Source organism: Notamacropus eugenii, chromosome 1, assembly GCF_028372415.1.
Source record: "Notamacropus eugenii isolate mMacEug1 chromosome 1, mMacEug1.pri_v2, whole genome shotgun sequence".
Taxonomy (NCBI): Eukaryota; Metazoa; Chordata; class Mammalia; order Diprotodontia; family Macropodidae; genus Notamacropus; species Notamacropus eugenii.
Window position 1 is genome coordinate 601921378 of NC_092872.1, and position 26742 is coordinate 601948119.

At 37.7% G+C, this 26742-nt stretch overlaps 2 protein-coding genes across 9 annotated transcripts in view; both read right to left on the minus strand.

Annotated features, from left to right (window-relative positions):
- The window catches only part of APMAP (adipocyte plasma membrane associated protein), a 59088-nt gene extending 38316 nt beyond the window's left edge, over window positions 1–20772 (minus strand). The window contains exons 1-2 of one of the 7 annotated variants that reach the window (XM_072634631.1): window positions 20645–20772; window positions 20250–20384 (exon numbers count right to left, since the gene is read on the minus strand). Coding sequence is in view for 3 of the 7 variants with exons in the window: in XM_072634628.1 (XP_072490729.1) it covers window positions 20608–20738 (131 nt within the window). In the remaining 4 variants the exon portion in view is untranslated. Of the gene's footprint in view, window positions 1–8166; window positions 8402–20249; window positions 20385–20607 lie in introns of those variants that run through there. The other 6 variants (XM_072634632.1, XM_072634630.1, XM_072634628.1 and 3 more) reach the window with 6 other exon arrangements.
- An 808-nt stretch (window positions 20773–21580) lies between these two features.
- ACSS1 (acyl-CoA synthetase short chain family member 1) overlaps window positions 21581–26742 on the minus strand; it is a 65891-nt gene continuing 60729 nt past the window's right edge. For both annotated transcript variants that reach the window (XM_072634625.1, XM_072634626.1), the window contains 2 exons: window positions 23830–23948; window positions 21581–22856 (listed from right to left, as the gene is read on the minus strand). In XM_072634625.1, coding sequence (XP_072490726.1) covers window positions 22680–22856; window positions 23830–23948 — 296 coding nt within the window. In that variant the 3' untranslated portion in view covers window positions 21581–22679. The remainder of the gene's footprint in view (window positions 22857–23829; window positions 23949–26742) is intronic.

Genomic DNA, 26742 nt, shown 5'->3' on the forward strand with positions numbered 1-26742 from the left:
TCCAGGGTGGAAGCATTAATTTGCTTATTTTGAAAATTGAACACAAGAATGTTTTCAAGAATATAATCATCATTAGAGGGTCCCACTGGAATTTTTCAGACGTTAAAACTAAAGCTGATGCAACAGACTAAACAACACCATGTGTTGCAAGAGCTCCCCAGGCAATAATTGCGAAAATCTAATCCCTCATAAGGAAATCTTTCACCGGTCCAACTGTCTTAACCTTTAATAAATTCACAAACTGCTCAGTTCACGTTTTATTGTAAAGAAAGGGGAAATTCATTGTTTCTACATGTAGTAGAAGCCCTACACTTTCTCTACAGCATAACAGAAGTCATCACATGTAGCACAAATGGAGATGGGCTTTAACACATACATGAAGGTTTATTTACCTCAAGTGTATTCCCAGATCTCTAATAAAGTTAACTCTATTAACCATGTTGCATTTATCCTAAAAAAAAAATGTTTTTAACTAGAGGGTGCTGGAGCCAGCTGCAACTGGTACAAGAGCCAAATTTTAAAATTTTAAAACCATTTACACCTCAAAAATTGGCAAACACTACAAACCAGGGCTTGATTTACTGTTTTGATTTCTAGATGTAAGAAAGTGACAAAAAAGATAAATAATGCTGATTATACTTAAAAGTGTGTCATGAGTACATTTTTTTGGAGAGCTAATTGCTAAACATTTACCAATACACATTTGGTTTAACTCTCAAAGAAGACATTAAAGCATTTCACTTAATATTATTTGGTTGCCATCTCACACAAAATGCTGATTATGATCAATACAAAAAATTTGTTGTCAATAGTGTTGTTAGACAACGCCAAATATCTTAACCTGTCAAAGTATTTTTTATAACAGTCAGCCATTATCCTATCAAGCACAGGGTTGTAACCATAACATATTTATAAAATCATAGACTCTGTAGATGGAAGGGATCATTTAGTCCAACCTCCTTCACAACATGGAATTTCACTGTAATAACCCTAATAGTAATTTATACTCTTCCTTGAATTCTTCTAGTAACAAAGAAACCTCATTCCATTTTGTACATCTTCAGTTGTTGGAAATTTCTTCCTGGTACTGAGCCAAAATCTGCTTCCTTGTAGCTTCTACCCATTTCTGTCCTGTGAAAGAATGTACAACAAAAATCCAACCCTAGTTCTATATATCACCTTCAAATAAGTGAAGTTAGTTATCACAGTTCCTTTTTCCTCGCTGCCAAAGCTTTCTCTTTTCCTAGCTAAATAACTCTACTTCCTTCAAAGTCTCATAATAGTACATGGTTCCCAGATCTTTTAACATATTAATTAACCTCATCTGGATAGGTTCCAATTTGTAATGTCCCCTATTAAAATGTGGCATCCAGAATTGAATAACAGAGCTATTCCCTGACAAATACATAGAACAGGATTATTATCTCTCTGGATCTAGAAGTTATACATCTATTAACAAAGCCTAAAATTGTATTAGTTTGGGGTTTTGCGGGGGGGGGGGGGGGGGGGGGGGCAGTTGAGTCACACCATTGGCTCATATTGGGCTTATAACTGGTTCTGTATCTTAGAGCATGAAGTTGATTTGTTGAAACTAAAGACTACATAATTTTTACTAACAAAATGGCTGAACCATTTCATAATGTTTTTCCTTCCTAACTTGTGCAGACATGTCTAGGCCAGAAAAACTGGTACACCTTGCCTTTTAGGTACCTCATGAGATTAGAGAAAATATGTTGTCTTCAATCTCTGGAGAAAATTTCAGCCTCAAGCAGTCTCTCTATCCCTTACCAAAAAAAAATATAAACTAAACAGTTCATATATTCTCTAACAGTAAGTAAACAATCATGATGATACGATTGGATCTACCAAATATTGAAGGCTCAGTCTTGACCTACAAAATTTTCTGTGGACTTATATGGAGAGTTCTACAAGCCAAATTAAAAGGTTTTTCCAGGTCCTCTGACAATGACAGCATGGTCTATTGGAAATGGTACTGTACTCAGAATCAAGAAGATCTAGGTTGGCTGGAGTCCCATGCTTCAGACCAGAGGCAACACACAACTGAGTTCCAATATCCACTTCTATAAACTATAAATAATATCTATAGTACTCCTATCTCACAAAGTTGTTATAATGATCAAATAAAAGTGTGTATACAAAGCACTAAGCAAACGTTAAAGCACTATATAAATGTCACCTATGATCATCATCACCCCACACCAAGACTGAACTGAACAGAAATACTTTTTGTCACGCTGTCATGGACTCAGAAATAGGCTTTTGTTTGACTGGAGAAGACCTGGTGGAGCACCACAGAAACTCTGGGGGAAAAAATGAAGAAACCTGACAGTCTTTCTGGATCAGGGCTTATGTTAACCATATTGCATTAACATATATTAACTATAACAAAGATCAAGGTAATTACTGGAGCTAGAACTACCTGTAAATGTCAAATATGAAGAAAATGTAGAAAGAAGTGATTATAACTTAAATATACCACCATACTTCTCATATTACATTAAACTTTAGAGCAGACCAGAAAACATATTATTTTCATTTTATGGATGAGAAATTTTAGGGGGAAAAAAATTAAGTAATTCAATTTTACTCAACAAGTGGCCAAGCTTGAAAAAGACCCAGGTCTCTTGAGTCATCTCAGTGTTTTTGACTATTCCACACTGCTCATTTACAAGGTTAATAAAAATAATAATAATAACAACAACAAAATCTATTTGGGATAGAGAGTGGAATAGGAAGAAGATAGGAAATCTACTTGAAGGGAAGAGTGGAACAACTACTGAATTTTTTAACAATATTCAACAACTTAATTCATCTTTCGCTTTCTCTCCTATATAGTAAAAAACAAAAAGCTACTGTATGCTATCTATTACATAGTTGCAATCTTCCTAGAAATAACTATGTTTCAAAAGACAATGGTTTCACAGTATACATAATTTTTATTGTCAATTACATTTGTAAAGCATTTAAAAAAGATAGAGTAATAAAAAGCTTTCATTTATATACTAGCAGGCTTCTCTTGCTGATTTTTCCATGTAGAATGGAGGGAATAAAGACTATATCATTCTCCTTCACAGCTCACAGAAATTTAAAGCTATAACAGCAAATATAATGTCTAGAATTACAGCTTTATATATGGGCTTATCTAGCACTGTTCAACTTCTATGTCCATTAAAGAAAACTTTCACTAAATTGGTTCCTTGAATTGTCATTAAGATTAATTTTTCTTTTCATTCCACCACTTACTGTGTAAACTATGAGCAAATCACTTAGCCTCTTAGACTTAAGATACACCTCATATTTAAAACAAATATAATGATTTTTCACCTGTCTGAAAGTAGGGAATTATACTCAATTGTGGTGTCAGGGAATTCTAAGATCTATGATTCTTCTACTCTGTTCTTTTGAATATGTACTTTTATGGATTCATAAAGCATATCTTTCATCCCAACCAAAACCATTCTTAAAGCCATTCTTAAGTGTCAACATATTCCTATTACTACTCTTTTCCTTGATTCTGGACATTGATTTCCTTCTTTATTTCATTTTGATATTTTATAGCACTTGACTTCTGAGCTCACTAAAGAAAATAATCAGAAAAAATGGAAAGACTCCCTAAAATTAACTATTTGGGATAAAAATCTCAGACAAAATCAACATAAATGTGAATGATAGAATGTAAACAATCATAATGTTCTTTATATATTAAAAGACTCTCTCTAAAAAGGAAGGTAAACAGACAATAAGTATGTGGTTGTTAATAAATTTTTCCTGTGAGTTCAAGGCCCTCAATAATGTTTCCCCACCCAGGTGTTACATTAGAGAATATCAATACTGATGTGTAAAAATTGTATCCAAATAATAAGGAGGAAAGGAGGAAAATACAAGGACAGAGAGGCAACAACGACTGATAAAAAAAAGTTAGGAAACCTATCAAAAAAACCCAGTCACTACAAAGTACATATAAGATGAGGCAACAGGATAATACAATCACATTCATTCAGTTTAAACAAATGTAAAGAGTAAATCCCAAAAGAGAAATGTAAGACTAATTTAATTAACTCTGCAATAAAAATGTAACCTTCCCCCTTCCTCCATTCCCATTCTGTCCTAGCGACAGAAGTATGAAGAGAGATCTCAGAATTAGATTAGCCACCTACTACAAACCTCCAAACAATAAAAGATACCTGTTAAAAAAACAATCTACTTCTTTCATCTTTCTTTTCTGAATGTGCCTGAGTAAATCTTTTTTTATATTTGTTGCTACAGATTACTGTGTTCATTGATTAGGATTTTCTATGGAGAATACTATTTTATAGGAAAGAGAACTGGACTAAGCATTAAAAGATGTGACACTTATAAGCTACTTGACTTCAGGCAAATCTCACAATCTCATGGAGCCTGTTCTTCAATTAGAAAATGGGTATTGTGTTTGTCCTGATCATCCAACAACTGTGGAGGATTAAATGAGACAATGAAAGGGAAATTCTTCTTAAATTGTGAAGAGCTATGATACTATATTAGGGCAGCTAATGAATAGATGCCAGGCCTGGAGTCAAAAAGACGCAAGTTCAAATCCAGCCTCAGATACTCACTAATAGTGTGACGCTAAACAACTCTCTTAACCCTGTTTGCCTCAGTTTCCACATTTGTAAAATGAGCTAAAGAAGGAACTGGCGAACCACTCCAGTATCTTTGAAGAAAACTTCAAGTGGGGTCATGAAGAGTTGGACACAACTGAACAATAACAATTTATTACTATTGATATTTCCTATAACTATGCTCAGAGGCCAGCAATAAATGCTAGTAAATACAGTAAATGATGTGCAATGTGGGTTAATGACAAAAATATAATTTGCACATACTGAATATATATTTTGAGGACATCAAACAACTCTTAACTCTGGATCTGCAGTCAAAGGAGGCAAGTTCTAATCGTAGTTTTTCCTTGAGCAATGACTTTGGGCAATGTCACTTCAGATCTCTAGACCTCAGTTTTCCTTACCTGATGTAAAATGTGCAATTCAGACCAAATGGTCTCTCCTTTCCACTTCTAAATCATATGATTATGCACATCATAAAGTACAGGATTCTTATAATCACACACTTTAACATTTACAAAGCACTTTCCTCAAAAAAAAAACCCTCTAAGTCATATTATACAAGTATTATTACACTCATTCTACAAATGAGGGAACTGAGGCTTGGAGAGGTTACATGATTTATCCAATAATTTATTACTAGTAACTGTATGATCTAGGATTCAATGCAGGTCTTACAACTCTTAAGAAGTATACTTACACTACTACTATACCATAATCACTGTTCTCCTCACAAGTCAAGTGTCATTAGAAGGTATTCTCCCAAAACTTAAATTGTCTGGAATCATCACCAATGAGAATATCATTTACTAACCTCTCCCTTCTGCTAAAAAATACCTATCCCTAAAATGCATTATCATTCTTTCACTTGTAAACAATATATGTAAGCTTATTCAGACAGTTCTTATTGCATTTGGTTCACTGTGTGCTATATCACACTATATACTGAGTCAATATCTATATATCCACAGAGGGTTGTAGAAATTTCACTTAATTAAATTGTGATGGGAGTTTTAGATAAAAGCTTCAAATTTAAAAATGACATTGGGATCAAATGTCTACCTAAGTTCTCCTAAATATGGGGTCAAAAGAGCCCTAGCCAAGGGCAGAACATGCCTTCATTCTTTTTTTCTCTCTCTGCAGCATCCTAATGCCATTCTCAATCTCCTTGACCTTTTTGCACCATTTTGACCATTTTGACTGATTGCTCCCTGCTCTGGATACTCTCTTTTCTTGGCTTCCATAAACATTTCACTCATAGCTTTTCTCTTACCTGTCCAACCACTCCTCCTTCCTTCTCCTTTGTTGGATTTTCATCTTTTTCCTGCCCCTTAAACTTGAGTGTCTCCTGAACGTGCTGTTCTTGGCCTTTTCTTCTCTGTTTCTACATCATCTCTCTTGACAATTTCATCTCCTCTACCATAGCATCAATTATCACTTCTGTGCAGATGATTCAAACCAATACCTCCACCCCTAAACCCTCCCTAGAGCATTAATCTCATAATCCAACTGCCTAGTGCCTGTGCCTTAAATGCTTGTCCAAAGCTGAATTTATCTCGCCCTCCCCCCAAAAAAAACTATCTTTAACATTTCTATTTCTGTTGATGACACCATTATTCACTCTCTCATGCAGGTTTCTAATAGGATTCACATTCAATTGCCAAGTCTTGTCAACTCTATCTTCAATTCAATTCAGCAAGCACCATCAAAAGGCAACTCCAAGGGAAAAGTACTGTGCTAGACCTTACATACACAAAGATAAAGATGAAATAGTTCCAGCTTTCAAAGAGTTCGTTTTCTACTGGGTGACACAACAGGTACACAGACAAGCAAAAATAAAATACATACTAAATAAATACACAAAGTAATTTCAGAGTTGACAGGGAAAGATCAGAAAAAACCTCCTGAAAGGAGAGACACTTGATCTGAATCCTAAAGGAGGTTAGGAATTTTAAAAGGCAGAACTGAGGAACATGTACTTTCCATGCATAAGAGATGACCTCTGCAACATCTATTGAATCCATTCCCTAATTTTCTCATTGTCACTACAACATCTCAATTTTAGGCCTTCAATTCTTCTTAACTAAGGTATGGTACAACCCTTCTAACTATTTAGTCTTCCTGACTCATCCTCTCTTCAATCTACCCTTCAAACTACTGCAATTATTTTTATTAATACAGTGCTATAATCACATCATTCCTTCAAAAACCTCTGAGTACCTTCCCAAAGTCTAGCAAAACAGTATAAACTGCAGGTTTTGGCATTCATTTCTAGATATTCACGATCTAGTTGCAATCTACATTTCCTACTTTATTCATATTACTTCTCTTTATCCGATTTGTTTCAGTCAAAATAAAGTATTCCTCATTCCTTCATTCTTGTGCTGCCCTCTTCCACCTCCATACCCTTGCATGTGGCCCAAGTTCAAACCTGGAATAGACCTCTAGCACATCATCATCGCTACCTGCTGAAATCAAGGCCCAATTCGTAGGCATCTCCAATCTGTGATTCACATCATCTTCCACCCAAATCCCTCAAAAGGTGATCTCTCAAAATTCAGAAGGCAAAAGGGACAAGCAGGGCAATGCTATCATTAAATATAACATATACTTTTTAAAAAAGTCAAATTATACATAACAGAGACTCAAGGTCTTGTATAAAATCCTTTTTTTCTATCCTTTGTATATGTAAATGTTTATGTCTGTTTATGTTTGTTAAGGTCACAACAACTTTTTTTTAAGTAATCTCTTCCTCCTTAAATTTCTCGTAGCATTTTGCCAGGGTTCTCATTTGTCCCCTCCCTCATTTCATATTTATTATTGTATGTGTACTTCCACACCGAATTAGATTCAACTCAACAAACATTTGTTAAGAACCTGTGTGATTAAAAAAATAAAATAAAACAACATAACCTATGTAAGTGGCTTAATAAATTTTTAAACTGAATTCTCACCACCACCTCAGAAGTGACCTGTTTCTCCTCAAATTTCTTGTAGCAATTTCTCCTCTTCTCATACTTATTTCTGTGCATGTGTCCCTCACCCATCACTATACCCATTACTACACCTATTAAATTGTAAGGTGATTTAGCGCAAAGCCTAGTTCTTCTTTTGTAGTTAAAGCTCCCCCGGAGTGAGTTGAAAATTAGGTTGTTTAAAGGCACAAGGGTAGAGAAAAGCCTGGGGACAGGTGTGTGTAACCAGAGGCCGGAGGGGTGAGACCAGCCGAGGACAGCAAAGCCAAAGAACCAGGAGGCAGATAAGGAGGAGGAGGAGTATCTGGGGTGACAGAATCCACACTCAGGGTGGCCAAAATCCTAGGAAGCAGGAGCTTCAGGGAAAGAATGAGGGACAAGGGGCAGACGTTCTCTGCGCTCACACGCGCACGCACATGCAAGCATGCACATACATGCACACATACATACATATATACATATATACTCGTGCATGCAAACACAAGCCTCCAAGCCTGGCCCTGGGACCACAGAGCCCACCCCATCCAAAGTCCCGACGGCCGGAAAGGGGTGTCGGGGGAGCCGAAGGATACCGGGCCGAGGCGGCTCGACCTCTACCTGCCCTGCTTGGCCTCCTGCGCCTGGTTGTCCTCAGTGATGACCTGAGGCCGCAGGGGCCGGCGCTGCCGCAGCCCTTCTGCCTCATTCATGGCGCTGATACTGCGGTCTCCCGAAGCCCAGACGGAAGCGACCGACTGCGGCTCCCGCCTAGAGGAAGAGGGGTTCGGGAGCCGTCCGCGGCCCCGCCCCCGCCGGGACGGCCAGCTCCACCCCGGCCCCGCCTCTTCACCTCCGTCCTGCCCGCCCTCGTCTCCTGGAGGGCCTGGGCTCCGCCCCGACATCCCAATAGCCGCCACGGTTGGTTCGGCCACTGGCGCGGAAAGATGACGTCCAACGGCCGAGGCCCGTCGCGTGCCGACCGGCGCTGGGAGATGACGTAAACGGCGGGAAGACAGCCGCGATATTCTTGTTAGTTTCCGTCTTTGCTTCCCAGTCCTGTCTGCCTCTCTCGGTGTCTCCACGGGGCGAGGACCTGGGCCCGGCCCCTCGAAGATGAGTAGTAAAGACAGGAGACCTGTAGGCGAGGCTGGCAGAGCTAAGTCTGGGCCCTGCGGCCCCCTGCCGGGCGGAGGACCCCGGGCAGCTCCCGAGATCCCATCCCCCAGCGGAGAGGGACGGGCCAGGCCACCTGGCAGTTAACGGAGTGGAAGCGAAAGGAAGATGGTGGAACGTCGTTGGATCGAGCTCCTAGTGTCGGGGATTTAAAGTTGGAAGGAGTTCGTGCAGAAATAGAATCCAGCCTCTTTGTTTTACGGGGAGGAGCCGAGGAAGGAACTTCGTAGGCCCACGAGGCCCTAAGCCAGAAGAAGGGGCTGGATTTGAACCCAAGCCCTCCGCCTTTGATGGGGTACTTGTGCTTGGACCCACTTCCTAGATCACGTTTCTACCTCGCCTCAAAGCACCCCCTGACAGCTTTCTCCCCAGCCCAGTGAGGCAAACTATCTTTTCCCTGTTATAAAACACGACCTCGGTAGAATTTCGCTTGTATGAACAGGGCTATCTTGTATCAGTAGAATTATCATGCATTGATTCCCACAATTATGTATACAATCCAGAGGTCAAGCTATAGATGGCAGCTCCCAAAGCTGTCTTGCTGCAGACATAAAAGACCCAAGATACACCACTTAGGAAGCCCCCACCCAGTTTGCCGTAGTATATGACGCCCGTGGCCATGTTTGTTATCACCTAATGGGCATATTGGCCACATTATCCACTCCTTTTCCTAAATAAGCATTAGCATCATTCTTGTTAGTTTGCAATTTCCTTAAGGAGCTCTTCTCCACCGTATTAGCTTTATAATAAAGCTTTGCTAGCTTGACTTAAGGAACGCTTGATTCCACGAGTTCATTCCAGACAACACTCTCCTGTACTTCGGTCCTTGAGGGGTCCCTGAATCTCTAAAGCAGCATCAACTTCAAATCCAATACTTATTCTCCTGTAACATTGTTGGTTTGGACTTAGGGCAACAAGTAGAGTTTACTATGAGAAACATCTTGTCAGTCAACAAGCGTTTCGTTAAACACTTCATATGGGCCAGGCTCTGTGCTAAGTGCTGGAAATACAAACAAAGGCAAGAAAATAAAGTTTTCTGCCCTGGAGAAGGCTACACAAGAGATATATGCAGAGTAGAGAGAAGGTAATCTCAAGTGGAAGGCAGGAGCAGTTAGGGGTGGGGAGGGAGGGGCAGTGACCAGGAAAGGCCTCCTACAAAAAGTAGAATTTGAACTGAGTCTGGAGGGAAACTAGTAAAGAGGTGAACTAGGAAAGTGAATGTCTGTTGTGAGTAAAGGCAGAAAGGTGGAGTTGCCAGATTGTAGAATATGAAAGGGGAGTAAAGTAGTAGGACTGAAAGCTGGAAAAGACAAGGTTTTAAAAAAGCCTTTAAATACTCAGCAGATTACTGCAGTTGACAGTACTGAATTTGAAGGCAGAAAATGTTTTGTCACCTACTATCTATATATGACTCTGGGCAAGTTCCTTAACTTCTCTGAGCCTCAATTTTCTCATATGTTAAAAAAAAAAAAAAAAGAGGGGGTGGTAATTAGGATGGGGAGTGAAGAGTTGCATTAGAAGATCTCTAAGGTCTCTTCTAGCCCCAAATTCTATGTTTTTAGATTTTGCATGTCTGTATTTTATAGGTTTGCAAAATGTTTTTTCATCAGCTTGTTCATTTAAATAAACTATTATCCCCATTTTACAGATAAGGAAACTGAGACTCTAATCCTAACACTAAATGCACACTTGGGCACTTGAACCCAGGTTTTGGAATTCCAAGTCCAGAGTTTCTTCTACTTACTTATATACTTACTATGTTGCCTGTCCAGATAACAGAAATTGTGTTGGATATCCAAAAGATTAATTATTCATCATGTTCCTAAGCAAAAGGCAAAGCAAATAACTGCACATTAAAGCTTTCCTTCTTGAAGTGGTAGCTCGTTTAGAGAATTTTGTTTGGGTTCCTCACAACTCTCTGAGTTGAATAATGTAAGTCTTATCCCCTTTTTACAGATGAGGAAACTGAACCTGAGAGAGGCCAAGTAAGTAACATATTTTTTTTATGTTTTAGATGGATTCATGCTTTTGGAAAAAGTTGGACCAGATATATCTGTGGACTAGATATGATTCTAAATGTCAAGGACTTGAACTTGGAACCCAGGTTTTCTGATACCAATATGTTCTCTGCTATACGAATCTCTATAGCAGAGCTTTCATAAAAAGATTTTCAAAATCCTTCAGAAAATAACTACAGATACATACTATTACTGAGACTACAGTGGAGGGAAAATATAAAAAAAAATGTAATGATGCCTGTCAAGTATTATACTACTATCCACAAACTTTTGTTATTGTTGTTTAGTTGAATACTCTCGTATTCATGGCCCAATTTGGGATTTTCTTGGCAAAGATCCTGGAATAGTTTTCCTTTTCCTTTTCCAGCTCATTTTATAGATGAAGAAACTAAGGCAAACAGGGTTAAATGACTAGCCGAAAACTCACACAACTAGTGCTTGGGGCCAGATTTGAACTCAGGAAGATGAGTCTGACTGATTCCCATCACTCTATACACTGTCATCTAGCTGCCTTAGACACATAGTAGATAAACCCTAAGGATTTGCGTGAGTTACATAGAGGCGTGTGTGTGTGTGTGTGTGTGTGTGTGTGTGTTCGTGTGTTTGTCCTTAGTTGCTGAAGAAGACCATGCCATCAGAGAAATAATGACATGACTTGCACTTGCCTTTGTTTTGACTGAGGGAGGGCTGTGCAGGTCTCCAGCCTCACTTCTCCTCTAGGGCCATCTGAATCCAGGGACCAGATATTCATCAGGATGACTGCAGATGACCCAGGGTGAGGCAATTGGGGTTAAGTGACTTGCCCAAGGTCACACAACTAGTGAGCGTCAAGTGACTGAGGCGAGATTTGAACTTAGGTCCTCCTGACTCCTACACTGGTGCTCTATCCACTGCACCACCTAGCTGCCCCAGACATTCAGCTAGGTGGCACAGTGGACATCAGACTCATCTTCCTGAGTTCAAATCTGGCCTCAGACACTTACTAGCTTTTTTTCACAATGCCTCACAGCTATTGTTAACCCCAGATCTTCTGACTGCCAGCCCAGCACGATCATCTGCTGCCCCTATTGTTATTGTTTATGATGACATCAATAGGTTTGGCCACATAACAGGAAGACAGGACTCATTGGAAAGACTGATGTTGGGAAAGATTGAAGGCAAAAGGAAAAAGGGACAGCAGAGGGCAAGATGGATAGTGTCATGGAAGCAATGAACATAGGCTTGGACAAACTCCAGGAAATAGTGGAGAATAAAAGGACCTGGCATGCTAGAGTCCATGGGGTCACAAAGAATTGAACATGACTGATCAATAACAACATATCAATAGGAAAATTCAAATAGTAATCTAAACTAATAAATCCTAACCAAACTAGATCCTAAAAATGAAATAACTGAATCTTTTGGCTTTCCCTTGCATAATTACCTTTAAAACTACTAGGTGGTGCTAGTATTCCATATAAACAATGTCAAATGACAGCAACAGAATTGAAGAATTCATTTATCTACTTCAGCAAGGCTAGCCCGTATAGGATTCAGGCCTATAACTTTGTTTCAGCAAATATATGTTTCGTGAAATTTAAGTCAGCCTTGCCAATACATTCGTATAGAATTTGGTCTGTTCAGTACATCTGATACTCATGATTCCAAGCAATAATAATAAAAGTAGTATAGGATGCCTTGCTTTTAAGTATTTCTTTGGTAGATTGAGTCCCTTAGATTCTAACATGAGCCCTTAAATCCTTTGGGGAAAATATAATGAATAAATGGGAAAGTGTTCATTAAGCATTTAACTATGTGCCGGGCTATCATAGTAACTCATTTTTATGCAGTGCCTTATCTTTTATGAAGCACTTTTATGGAACAGCCTACTGAGATAGCAGTACAAGTATTATCATCCCCATTTTAGAGTTACATTTCAATTCAACAAGCATTTATTAAGCACTTACTTTGTGTCAAACACTGTGCCAGACCCAGAACTAACTTTCTACTGGAAGAGAAAGCATCTATACAAATAACAAAATACAGAATAAATACAAATTAAATGTGGAAGTGAGTAGTGAAATAACTGGAGGAATCAAGAAGGTCTCATGTAAGAAATGGTGCAGCCCAAGTGAAACCTGAAGGTAACTAGAGACCCCAAGAGGCAGGGATGAAGGACAGCATCCTGGTATAGAGAATGGAGAGTGGAACCCAGCTGTGCAAAGACACACATAAGGGATAGAATGTTCTGCATGGGGAACAGCAAACAGACCAGTCTGGTTGGAAAATAGATTTCATGAGAGATTATATTCAATGGAAGATAGATTACATTATTTCCCAGTGAATATCTCAGTAAATTCCAGTAACTTCTTATCATTTCCAGGATCAAATATAAAATACTATTTGGCATTTAAAGACTTTACCAGTCTTAAATTTCACTCCCTTTCTTCCCACGCTGTGATCCAGTGACACTGGCCTCCTTGCTGGCTGTTCCTTACATAAGACATTCCATCTCCAGATTCTGGGCGTTATCACTGACTTTCCCCCATGCCTGGAATCCTCCTTCCTCATCTTCATTACTTGACTTCCCTCTGCCTACCTTCAAATCCCAACTAAAATCTCATATTCTACAAGAAGTTTGGCAGAGGGAAAAAAGGAGAGGGGGCATTGTAAATGACTCTGAATGCCAAACACAGGGTTTTCTGTTTGATCCTGGAGATGAGAGAGAGCTACTGGAGTTTATTTAGTGGCATGGTCACACTTAATGCTTTAAAAAGATCACTGACAACTTAGTGGAGGCTAGACTGGCATAGGGAGAGATTTTTAGCAGTGAAATCAAGCAGAAGGCTATTGAAATAGCCTGTTCCAAGTGTGAGATAGGGTGAGGAGGAGGAAGGACCTGGGTAACTGAAAGGATGATGGGGTCATCACCAGCTCTAAGGAAGTTTAGAAAAGGGAAAGGTTTGGGGGGAAACAGTGAGCTCAGTTTTGGACATGTTGAGCTTAAAATGTCTACAGGACATGCATTTCAAGATGTCCATTAGTCTGTTGAGTTTTGAGACAAGAGGTCAGCAGACAGGATAGTGATGGATAAATAAATTTTAGAATCATCCCCGTGGAGATAATAATTGACTCCAAGGGAGTTAATGATCTCATAATTTCATCAGGTTTAAATATAAAGAGAGAAGGGGACCCAGGACAAAGCCCTATGGGATACCTATGGTTCGTAGGCATGACTTAGATAAAAATCAAGCAAAGAACACTTAAGAATGAGTGGTCAGAAAGGTAAGAGATGAACCAGGAGAGAGGATCCCGAAAACCTCAAGAGAAGAGAATATCCAGGTGAAGAGGGTGTTCAGTAGTGTCAAAGGCTGCAGGGAGGATATGTTAGTAACTTCCAAAAGAACAGTTTCTGTTGAGAGTTAAAAAGAGAGCAAGAGGGAAAATGGAGGCACAGATTTTAAACAGCCTTCTCAAGGAATTTAGTCACCAAAGGGAAGAGAGATATGGGACGATAACTAGTGGGAGACATTGTCTTATTGGTATGTTGTACAGAAGCTGCTAACAGAGAAGAGTGGAGATGCTAGAAGCAGCTATCTGTTGGAGATGAGATGAAATAGGATCACTTGTGCATACCAAGGGGCTTGCCTTGAACAGGAGAGAGGGGTGAAAAGGGAGCAAATGGAAGGAGGCATCTGAATGGTATCAGATAAACTGAAGGGGAAAGGAGTGAGCACAGGCAAATGGTCTCAGTTTTTTCAGGAAAATATGAGGCAAGGTTCTCAACTGAGAAGGTGGAAGAGGGGACCCTCAGGAAGACTTGAGTGATGAAAAGGTTTGGAAGAGCCATTTTGGTGAGTGGGATAGTGAATTTATTAGGGAGGCGACAAAGGATTGCCAGGAGGCAATAAGGACCTAGCTGAGCTTATGTAATAGGAATTTATAGAGGACCCAGTCTTTTACAACACACTTTTTTTCTCACAACTACCCTATCAGAGAGTAACACGAGTGTTGTTATTTTCTCCTAACAGATAAAGAAACAGGTTCAGAGGTTGACATGTCCATGGTCACAGTTAATAGACTTTAGCTTGAAATACTAAGATATCCCAACTTGTAAGCACAGACTGAAACAACTGAATGTAACGCTTTTCCAGCACACAATACAGTCTCTTCACAATTATCCTTCCTGGGGAATCACTCCCAACTACATTAAGCAATTTCAAGTGCCTTTTACTATTCCAGGTGGTTACTTAATCTGAGTGTGCCAAGGAGTAAAATACATCTACTGAGGACTAATGGGAAGTTGAATAGTGAGTCTGGCCAGGGAGTCAGGAAGACAAATTTAAGTCCTATCTCTAGCATATTGGCTGTGACCCCTGGGAAGTCACTTAATTACTTAATCATAGTGCCTAAGACAGTTCTCCAAAAATTGCAGAATAGCCCATTTAAACTTTGGTAGGGGGAGTTTACTTACCATGAGTTCCCTAAGGCAATAAAATCACAGTCCAGGCCAAAAACAAAAACACACCAAAAAAAAAAAAGCCCATTTAATATTATTAGACCTCTCATATGTCTTCATCTTTTTAAATGGCTTTGTTACTCCTGGAGGAAAGATAACAGATTTGATGGTTTAAGCCTTAAGAATTGGAACCTAAGTGTCACAGTGGATTGAATACTGGGTCTGGAGTCAGGGAGGCCCCTCTTTGTGAATTCAAATCTGGCCTCAGACGTTTACTAGATTTGTGACCCTGAACAAGTCACTTAACCATGTTTGCCTCAGTTCCTCAGTCTGCAAAATGAGCTGGAGAAAAAATGGAAAACTACTCCAGTATCTTTGCCAAGAAAACCCCAAATGGGGTCAAGAAGAGCTGGACATGACTAAAAAACTATTGAACAAGAACAACAAAAAACCTTAAAAAGAGCAAACCCTCAAATATTAGAAGTCTGATTTATTTGTAATACACAAAGTGAAATAGCATTCTATTTTTTGGAGAGCTTTAGTTTCATCCCACTCTTAAACAGATGAAAACTAATCTAGAGAGGCCACACTTTAGGCAAGAGAATCACTTCATTTACTTTTGTCTTCTTTCCTCCCCATCTCCAAGCAAGCTGTCTACCAAGACAGTTCTAGGAAATCAGTCACACCAAAGAGAACAGAGCAGCCTAACTTACCCAGGAGAATCCTTGCCATTCCCAACCACAATTCACCCTAATGTAACTACTGACCTTGTGTTTAAAAAAAAATTAGTTTAAAAATAGTAGCAAGCTTAAAAATCCCTTTTGCCATTTTAAGTTCCAGTAGGAAATGAATGTCAAAATACTCAATTTCTGGTCAGATTTTCTAAGAATAAATAGAATTTATTCCTAAGAGTAGTTAATGTAAGGGCTAAATACTTTTTATGCTGAGTACTTAAGCTATCTGTACAAATAGGAAATAGAAAAGGACAATCTTCAAAAAAGTTTCAAATTGAAGTGTTAAGGAGAAAGTTTGAAATAGCCAGGAAAGCTGTACAGAAAATAAGATCCCAATAAATCATGAGTCAATGGAATGAAATTCTATGTAATATATCAGAATATATCAGAATCTGATATTTCACATATCAGAATCCTGCTTTTATTGCTGTGAATCTAAAATTTTAAAACCTTCATGCTACCACTTTTTAAATACCTTATTTCTTAAATACAAACAAATATACCATGCTATTGAATCTCCAGGGTTGAATTAAGCAGCGATCACAATTCTCCAAGGAAGGGGGAGGGTAGTAACCATTAAAGAAATCATGTCAGAAATAATTGGATTAAATTTAGAGAAATAGAAGGTATTTGTACCCAGAATTAATAACTACTTTTATAATCTGAGTGTATTGTGTATAGTTACAAGCTTCAATTTAAAATTCTTGATTAAGAAGCAGTCATATGTTCCTCACTTTGTTCATCTTAAGGAAGCCCCTTATATATCCATAATATACCTCTCACTCATAGTAAACAAAGACTTCCTTAAGTAAAATCAATGGATTCTTGGACTTAATACATGAAAAGTTGCAGGTGTACAGCTCTAGAGATATTAGCCTATAGGGCTTATTTATACTAAGGAATGAAAAGGTAATGATGAAGGCTTAATCAGAGACATGTCTTTGACATCTCTGAAAGCCAAGGAGGAATCATTCAGGTATATAAATAGAATTAGTGTCCTTTGAAATCACTGATCAAACAAGGATATGTTCTAAGTGAACCATCTAAGATAAACATGAACTTCTCAGTACTTGATGATTATTTCCTAGCTGTGTCATCCTGTTGCATAATGCAGTATGGTGTTGTTTTAGAAATGTTATGCCTCCTAGTGAACAAATGTATAATTGATATGAGACTAAATATGATAAGAGTTGATTACTTCATCTTCTTGTTTCTTATACCACATCCTCAGGTCCCTTGGAAATTATAAAGGAATTTTACCATGTATTGTAAAAAAAAAAAGAAAAGAAAAGAAAATTCAGCTCCGATCATGAACTATATATTTGTTGTCCAAGGACCAGCCTCACTAAATTTCGAGGTTTATCACCAGGTTGGATAGAGGAGGTTTTTGGTCACAGAAGCTTTTAAAGACTACCTGCTAAGTTACAGAGGGGTTGCAATCTGTTGGTGGAGGAATACTCATATTAATAAAATTATAAGTTCTTGAGGTATTTTAACTTCCTTGAAGTATAAAAATAATGTGCATTGCCAAATATACAAAAGAATATTTGAATCTTGGGCTTCTTTGTGCCCAACACAGGTGAAAATGCTAAGAAACTCTCAGGCCAACCCTTTTTGCTAAATATTTCCATAGTAACCAGCAGAACATTAGTAAGTAGCCGGCTACATTAATTTACAAGTAAATACAAAATCATAGGCAAATAAATCTTAAAACTGGAAGGAAGTTTGAAGGTCACCTACTCTAACCTTTTCCATTCAAGAATTTCCTTTACAATATATGAGCCATAAGATCCTATACTTGAATACTTCTACAGCCATAGAGCTCCCTATCAAATGAGGTAACCCATTCCATTTTTTCTATAATTATTATACATTCTTACAATGAAACAAATACTTTCCCCCTGTAACTTCCCCATATTGATTCTAGTTCAACTCTGGGGCTATACAGAATAAATAATCCCTGTTAGACATGAAAGTCCTTAGGAAATAGATTTTTATGTGGCCCTAGTTTAACTCATTTCTCATATGGCATGGTTTGTAGCCCTATCTTCATATGACTTCATATTTTTTCATTATCTCTTCTCTAAAGTACAGAGCCCAGCATGGAACACAGTGTCCCCGATGTGTTCTGACCAACCTAGAATACAGTAGTAAACATTAACAAGTATACAATGTCTGGAATGAGTGAAACAGTGTATCTTAATGACAAAGTATTGTGGGTTTTTGTTTTTTTACTCCTATGATACAATATTAATCCATATTGTTTAAATTCAACTAAAATTTTTTGATATGAGTTGCTGTTAAAGCAGACTTGTCTCCATTCTATACACAGTTGAATTTTTTAACCAAAGGGCATTTTTCTGCTTATCATCTTTCATCTTATTAGATTCATTCACGGTTTCAATACATCAGTAACTTTTTGGATATTGATTCAAAAATTCCAAATCAACAAATACTTAACTTTGGGATGGCTTTTTACGGAAGTATCTGTTGCCAAAATAAAATTGTGTCAACAAACAAATAAATTAAAAAAAACAACAAATACTTAAGCATCTACTAATAATAGATATTTAAATATACTGTACTGGATACTGGGGATGCAAAGACAAAAATATAGCCCTTTTCCTAAAAGAATTTACATTCTACCAGGGAAATACAACATATGCATGTCATAAATACAGAGCACATACATAGGTAACTTCAAGAAGGAGAGAGCACTGAGGGGAATCAGGAAAGGCCTTGTGTAAGACAAGTCACCTAAGCTGTGCTTTGGAGAAAATTTAGGGATTCTGTAAGGTTAAGGTGAGAAAGAAATCCTTTCCAGGTATCAGAACAATACCTCTACTAAGGAAAATAGGAGATGGAGTATCATTTAAAGATTAGCTAGCAGACAAATTCGACTGAAATGGAGATTGCATGAAAGGGGATTATATGAAATAAAACCAGAAAGGTAGCCATGAGTCATATTTAAATGCCAGGTTAAGAGATCTGTATTTAATCCTAGAAGTAACAGGGAGTCACTGAACATTTTTGAATATGGGATTGAAGTAGTTGATGAGCTGTTTTTTGTAATATTAATTGTACAGCTACCAAAATCATTGAGCATTTATTAAGTGTTCCTTACTATATGTATCAGGTAGTGTGTGGAGGACAAATTGGAGAGGAGAGAATGGAAGAAGCAGGGAACCAATGAGAAGGCTATTTAAGTAGTTCAGGGAAAGATAATGAGGGCCTGAACTAGAATAAAGAATGTCAAAGGGAGATAAGCAACAGATGTGAGAGGAGATGTGGGGGTAGAATGGATAACAATTAATAATGATATATGGGATGAGGAAATAGTCAGGGATGATGCCAAGTTTGTGAACATGGGTGGATGGAGGCATGGTGGTGCCCTCAATGGAAATAGGGGCATTCTGGGGGAAAGGGAAATATTAATTCTGTTTTGAACATGTTGAATTTGAGACAACAATAATATGTGACATTTATATAGCACTCTAATGTTTACTAAACAACTTATCTACATATTCATTTGATCTTCCCAACAACCATGAGAAGTAGGCCTTACAAGTAAGATTATACCCATTTTACAGGCAAGAAAAGGGATCAGAGAAAGGTATAGTGACTTGCCTTTGGTTACACAACTAATCAGTGTCTGAGAAGTGATCTGAATCCCTGTCTTCACAATCTAAGTGCCACAGACTAATCGTGTTACCTGTCAAAGATGCTACAAGTCATAAAGGTAAGATGTCTACCAAGTAGCTAGTAAGGTGGAACTAGAGTTCAGGAAAGAGATAGAACTAGATATAGAGAAATGGAGTCATCTTCATAGAAATAATCATTGAACCCATGGTAAAATCCCTAAGAAAGATCTAAAAAGAGGACATGTTAAATATCCTTTCCAGCATTGTGTCATCTGTAAATTTGATAAGCATGTCATTGTGTTTTCATCCAAAATAAAAATGTTGAAATAGTGAACCACTCACAAGATACAAAGCTTTTCATCTTGAATTTCAAGGCTCTTGCCCCTCAGAATTCTTTTTAGTGATAGAGATTATTCCTACAACTCAAACACTTTTTACTACATTTTCTGTACAGTGAAAAATTAGAAATCTGTGTGTGTGCCTACAACATTTTCTGGCAATCATTTCAAGTCCAACTGGTATTCCTAGAACAGGAAATTATAGGATTAGTTACTTAAATTATTCCTAGTACCTCTCCAGGCCTGTGATACAGATAGATTTCCCTCTGCCAATCAAGATTTAACTGCTGCTTTGGACAATAAAATCTCCACCTATGAAGAATTATACCCTTACCATGAAACAGAAAGCCGACCTCCCTTGTCTTCTACCAAAGGTACTCCTTTACTTGAAAGGCCCTAAGCCTCCTCTCCCCAGGATTCAAGGATCATTGACACAGATGCTGCTCCAGCTTCTCAAGTTTTCCAGCACCTAGGAGAAATATTACACCCCACACACGCACCTTTCTTTCTATTTCAGATAGATACTTTAAGGTCAAAAAAATTTTTATATGCAAATAAGCAAAATTCACAGGACAAAACTGAAATGTATAATGTTATCATCCTGTAATATTTCACTTTCCAGAAGGTTTGCTAAAACTAATTCATATATTTCTCCCTTTTGTTTCTATTTCCCACTCTTTTTTAAAACTCACCAGCTTTCCTTTCCCCCTTCACTCTGTATTACCTTACCCTGTCCTGTCCTTTTTCTTTCTTGGGAAGTTACAGTCAAAACTCTGACTGGCTCAAACTTGGTGGCACAATTAAATAAACATTTGTTAAGCATGTGCCAGGCTTTGTGTCCTGAAATACAGAGATTTGAAAAAAAACCAACCAATCATCTCTGTTAACCTGAAAACTTTTATGATCTAATAAACAGGCTACATACAAGTAAGTATGATGCAAAATGCAATGTAATATGGCAAAGAAAAGTTATCTATGAAAATATGAGGGATTGATAACTTTCAGCTAGGGCAATCACAGGAAAATAGGATGCTAACTCTAGAGCTAGAGTTATTTTGCAAAAAAGCCCAGAGAAGTTAGATGACTTGCCAAAGACCATAGAGGTGTACCTCTGTGGAGATAAAACCACTGGTGAAAGCTTCATGGAAATGACATCTGAGCTGGGCCATAAAAGCAACAAAGAAGAAATGCACAGAGGTAGGAGATCACAGAAAGTGTTAGGAGAACACAACTAGTGGTCTGGTTTGTCTGGAACATAGAATGTAAGAAACAGAACAGTATGGGGACGAAGCAGTAATTGTAGGTTGGAAATAAGTTGTGGATAGCTGTGGGCAGCTTGAGGTAAGGTATTATTGCTTTCAAGACATGAGATTTCAGAGGGTTTCCTTCAGCCTTCCTGGTCCGCTAAGAAACCAACTCAGAACAGCACCAAATTTAACTAATATTCTTTGAAAGTATTCTCTTACATTTTATCAACCTTCAGGAACTCAGGCAGTATCCAGCACTATGCTTCTTCATGCCCAGAGAGAACCAAAATGACATCACTATGTTGGGGTCAAGGTACAGTGTATCCAACCGTGGCTGATCAGACCACTACAAACTCAAAAGGCTCTACCACAGGTACATTTGGTTAACATTAAGGTACTTTTATAAAACAGACTTCTGTTTGGTTTTTCATTTGTTATGTTTTTAATTTCTGATCAGAGCTTTGAACTGCCCCTATTTTCCATATACCCCCAACAATGATGTATAGCCAAAAACATTTTTTCAAGAATACAACCAGTTTCTTCCAAGAACATTAGTGCTTATTATAATAGGTCATTTGAATTGTTATTGATTACTTTTGGCAGTGCCACAGTTTGAAACATTAATGACCTGTAACCAAGAAGTATTCTGGAGGAAAGAAAAATCCATCCAGGACAATGCTAAAAAAAATAAATAAAAGTACTGGCCAGAACTTAAGGGCAAACAAGTTTATATCCAAGCTTTTTAGAAAATTAGCTTTGTTCTGTGTGTATAATAAGATGTAGTCCTGATGGGCAAAATGAAATCATTACATATGTTTGAAAGGCATCAATATATAATTAATATGATTATATTGATTAATCAATTTTCAACACTTCTTTCTAAAATTCTTTAGAAGTTATGAGTAAAAGTGTGCCCGTGCCATTCACACTCCACAAGAGTTGAAATGAATTTTTATAACTGCATCTATCTACTCTACAATGATGTTACAAAGAATGTACACAAATAAATTCACACATTAAACTTCTCTGTATACTGTTCTCAAATAAGATAGTATAAAAATAAAGACTCTAGTGCTATTATACTTAGGACCACACAGGAAAAAATATTATTGCTTCTAATTTTAAATCTTCTGAGAAGGCACATTGTAACATTTCCCCTTTTGTATCTCAAGGGGCCACAAATATTTGAGAATGATAAATAAATTCCTTTCACCATCAACCCACTCCCCGAAAACTCAAATTAGATTCCATTTTCATGGAGATGAGTACATCAAAACTTTGGTTTTGCCTTGTCAATAATATTTCTAGTTCCTCTTCCAGGGAAACAAAAGGGGAAAAACACAACAGGCCTTGTGTATGATCACTAGATTCTGTGGTGATTGTGGAGAACTTTTTCCTGATTTGGAAATAAACCAATTTCAGGAATATGTCCTGAGAAAAGATATAAGGAGCTACTGCATTTGGTTTTGGCCAAACACGTTTTTTTGGAACTTCCAGGCTGATGTATGTCTTCTCTATTAAGAGTCAGGTAGCTTGGCTTTTTGTTTCTGATAGGCATTCAAAATTTCAGAAATCACTGAAGGGTCCTCCAGAGTGGTAATATCTCCCAGATCCTGAGTATCGTCAGTGACTATTTTCCTTAAGAGCCGCCTCATGACTTTTCCAGACCGAGTTTTTGGAAGACGTTTTACCACCTAATAAGAAAAAAAAGGGGGGTTGGGGAGAAGAGACACCATTATTAGAATTTGGAAATGATGCCCTGACCATTAGGAACTGAAGCTGGCTATATACTAGGGTGTACTTGAGTGATAAAATGAGAAGGTATTTGCTCTGGACCACCCTACCACCTCAGATAAAAAAGCAATTTTTACAGTTGGTTGATTTTTGTTTCATCCTCAGATCGCTGAGGTAGCAGTTCCCTATGATATGCCATACATATATGTATATACCTTACAGGACGATACTTTCTAGTCATAGTTCTTCCAGGTTTCTGTGTCAGCCTACAATGTAAAACTAATCTTGGAAAGTAGAAAGGGAGCTCAGTGTTGAAAACAACTCAGAGATTAGAACTACCAAATTTTTGGTGGCAATTTAAGGACTTGAGTACTTCCATACACTTTCTTAGCTGGGAAGCACAAATTTCACTCAAATTCACAATTGACTATCATTTATAAATATTTATTTTTTTCTTTAATTTCCCTTGCTTTATGGAAATAGTTGTCTATACCATACAAGTTTCGGTCATGGTAAATAAAAACATCACGTTTAAATACACTTCTCTTGGGCTCCTACATTCCTTCCCTAGTATTCACTGTATTTTATGTGTAAGGAGGTCACTTGGGATAATGGATATAGCTAGAAACCAATACTTCCCACTTAAAATTTTATAACTTTTTTTATAATTTCATAATTTTTATAAATTTTTTTGTACAACAGTATGGTGTTAACAGAGTAAGGTTGGCACCCAAGGCCCCTTCATACCCGAGGATATATAACCTAAGAAGGTCTTAACAGGGCTCTTCTAAGCATACCTTCTACATTCTTCCCTAATTAGTGCCCATAGCATCGAGATCATGAACCACTGGAATATAATAAAAAAGCAAAGACTCTCCACTGAGCTGGAATAAAAAAATTAAATTGTGCAGTTAATAAATGTTTATAACTCACCAGAATTTGATCAGGCACTGCATATTTGGCTATCTTGGCAGCAACAATTGATTTGAGCTCATTCATTATGATGTCTGAATTATCTACACCATCTTTCAGTACTATGAAAGCATATGCAGCTAAAAGAAAAGGAAAGAAATGGAATGTTAGAAGAGATAATTTTCCAAAAACCATTTCTTTTGCTGATTGTAAGTTACTATTAAACCAATAATTTTGACCAAAGTCATTGACAACATAATTGTGTATTAAATGGTAGTTTAAAAATTCTAGCAGAAACACCACCACCATAATGCGAAAGTACCTACACTGCTACCTTTCCCCCAAATTCAAAGATGTGCCTTAGTACTGAGAAACCTTTTATTACTTTGAAATACTAACTAAACAACTTATCACCTAGAATTACAGAATTTTAAAGGTGGAGACTCAGTGACTATCTAATGCAATTCATATACAAAAAAGGAATCCCCACCTCCACCCCGTAAAACGACAAATCATCATCCAGCCTCTGCCTGAAGACCTCTGATGAGTGGAAACATCTCCCAAGGCAAACTATTCCACTTTAGTACAGCTCCAGTTTTTAGGGAGCTTTTCCTGAAATCAAGCCTAAATTTTACTTCTAGTTTTTCCCTCTAGGCCAAAGAGAACAAATCCAACACTTCTTCCACATGACAAGCCTTCACATACTTAGAGAAAGGTATCATCACGTCCTGTGAAGTCTTATCTTCTCCACACTACCTATCCTCAATTCTTTCAACCACTTCTGCTACTACATGAACTCTCTACCCTTCACCTCCTTTGGACATTGCCAGATAAATCTTCTTAAAGCCAAACCCTGATCATATTAGCTCAAAAATGTTCAATAATTTCCCCATTGTCCACAAAATAGTCTCAACCCCAGACTGCTTTTCAATGACTTCTATGATCTGCCTCCAAAACCAAACTAGATTCATTGCCCTTTCCCCAAAAATACTTCATGCTTCCTTGTCCTTTTATGGAATTCCTTTATCTTTCTATCTCCATTTATAAAAATCCAATCATTCCCTCAAGGTCAAGCTGAAATAGTACATTCTCCATGAAGTACTCTCTTCTCCATCAAGTAGGAAATAATCTTGGAATGAACATGAACCAAACTTCTCAATACATTTGCTGGCAAAGCCTGACTTCTAACCAGTCCTACCAAGCTGAGAAAGTCTCCAGGATTAACCTTTATTTGAGAATTAGCCTAATGAATATTAGAGAAGCTTGCCACCAAATAGGCCACATGCTAATAAATTTTTCAGCCAAATTAATTTTCAGTGACAACCTTTCAGCTTAGATAGGTGAAATATCCGCATCAGAGAGTAGGTACTATGATTGATCTTTGTAACTCCTCTTCCCTGAATGTATGTAAGGCCTATGACAGTACTTTGCAGATAACAGGCACTCAATAAATGCTTATTGAATCAAATGAAGTAAAAATGAAACATCACCTGGAAGTTTCTCAAGATGAATTATAGAAAACAATCTCAAGTACTATGAATGATTCTCAAATATCATTTTGGCGTTCTGTAATATCACTACATAATTCATATGACATTTTGATAACTATACATAAGAAGGTACCCATTTTAAAACTATCTCAAAAGTAATTTGGCTTAGCATTCACCCCCAGAATGCTTTGGAAGCTATCTGTGTTTTGAAATACATGGTGAACAAATATTACCTGTGTAACAGCTTTGGAAGGAATATTAACAGGAAGGCCCTAATCACAGGTTCTTGGAATATTCAATTATAGAACGTTCAATACTTTTATTTTTTCTCCAAAGAAATATGTCAAAACTTTCTAGAATTTGTTCTTCCAATCCTTCAACTCTGGCTGAATTGCATGGGCAAGTAGAAACATGAATGTTCATTTGTTGTAGTAGGCTAGAACTGAATTTTTCTCTCTGCCTTTTAACAGCTTGGATGGATTTAAAGGGAGAGAAGGGAAAAAGTTATTCTGATAAATATGGATGAGGGTAGTCCAGAAACTAGGTGGAGAGTACAGGAACCATCATAGAGGGTACAAACCGTAAAGATCATATTATATTAGATATCAATGAACAATGATCCTGAGGGGAAGAGGATCTTTTAGGTTGTAAAAGCTTTAAGGACTGGAGAGAAATTGAGGAAAGAGTGATGGAAATGGGGGAGGCACTATGCTCACATACCCAGAAATCCAGTAGATTCCTTGTCCTTTCTTCCCAATTGCCTGTAACTAAAAATGTCTCAGGTGAGGTGGGGTCAGAACTGAATTTCTGGTAGATGGATCTCTCCTCAAATCTTTCTCCTTATTTCCTTCCCCTTTGGACTTACCTACTTACAGGTCACCAAAGCAAATAAATGTTCAAGCCCTAAAAGGGGTATTCATTCATTCAACAAACATTTACTCTTTCCCTTCTCTCTTTAGAGTAGTATGATAGGTGTGTGGGGAGATATAGCTTACAGTCTATTTAATAGGGGATGAAGATTCAAATAAAATACAAAATAAGTGATATGTGAAGTCAAAGGGAAAAGGAAAATAATTTCTTTCTGTGAGAAGACAAGGGAAAGGGGAGATTTATCCCAAGATAAAGTGGAACAATCAGTCACAGAGAACCATGTTTCCTTTAGCTCAGAGAACAATCATAAAAAGTATTGTAATGTGTTCAAGATAGTGCCCTGGATTTAGACTTTAGAACTAATATGATGAAAGCAAGATAAGGAATTCCTTTCATTTCCAAGCTCTTGGCTATTTGGCAGTCAAAATTTAATCTCTGTACACTGAGAAATCATATAGAGATAAATTTCATACATATGTAATGTTTTCCGTGGCATAAGTACCACAATATTCTTACTTTAGGCTGGATGTCAGCCAGGTGCTGAGGAATCTTTCATCTTTTTAAGGTCCTTATA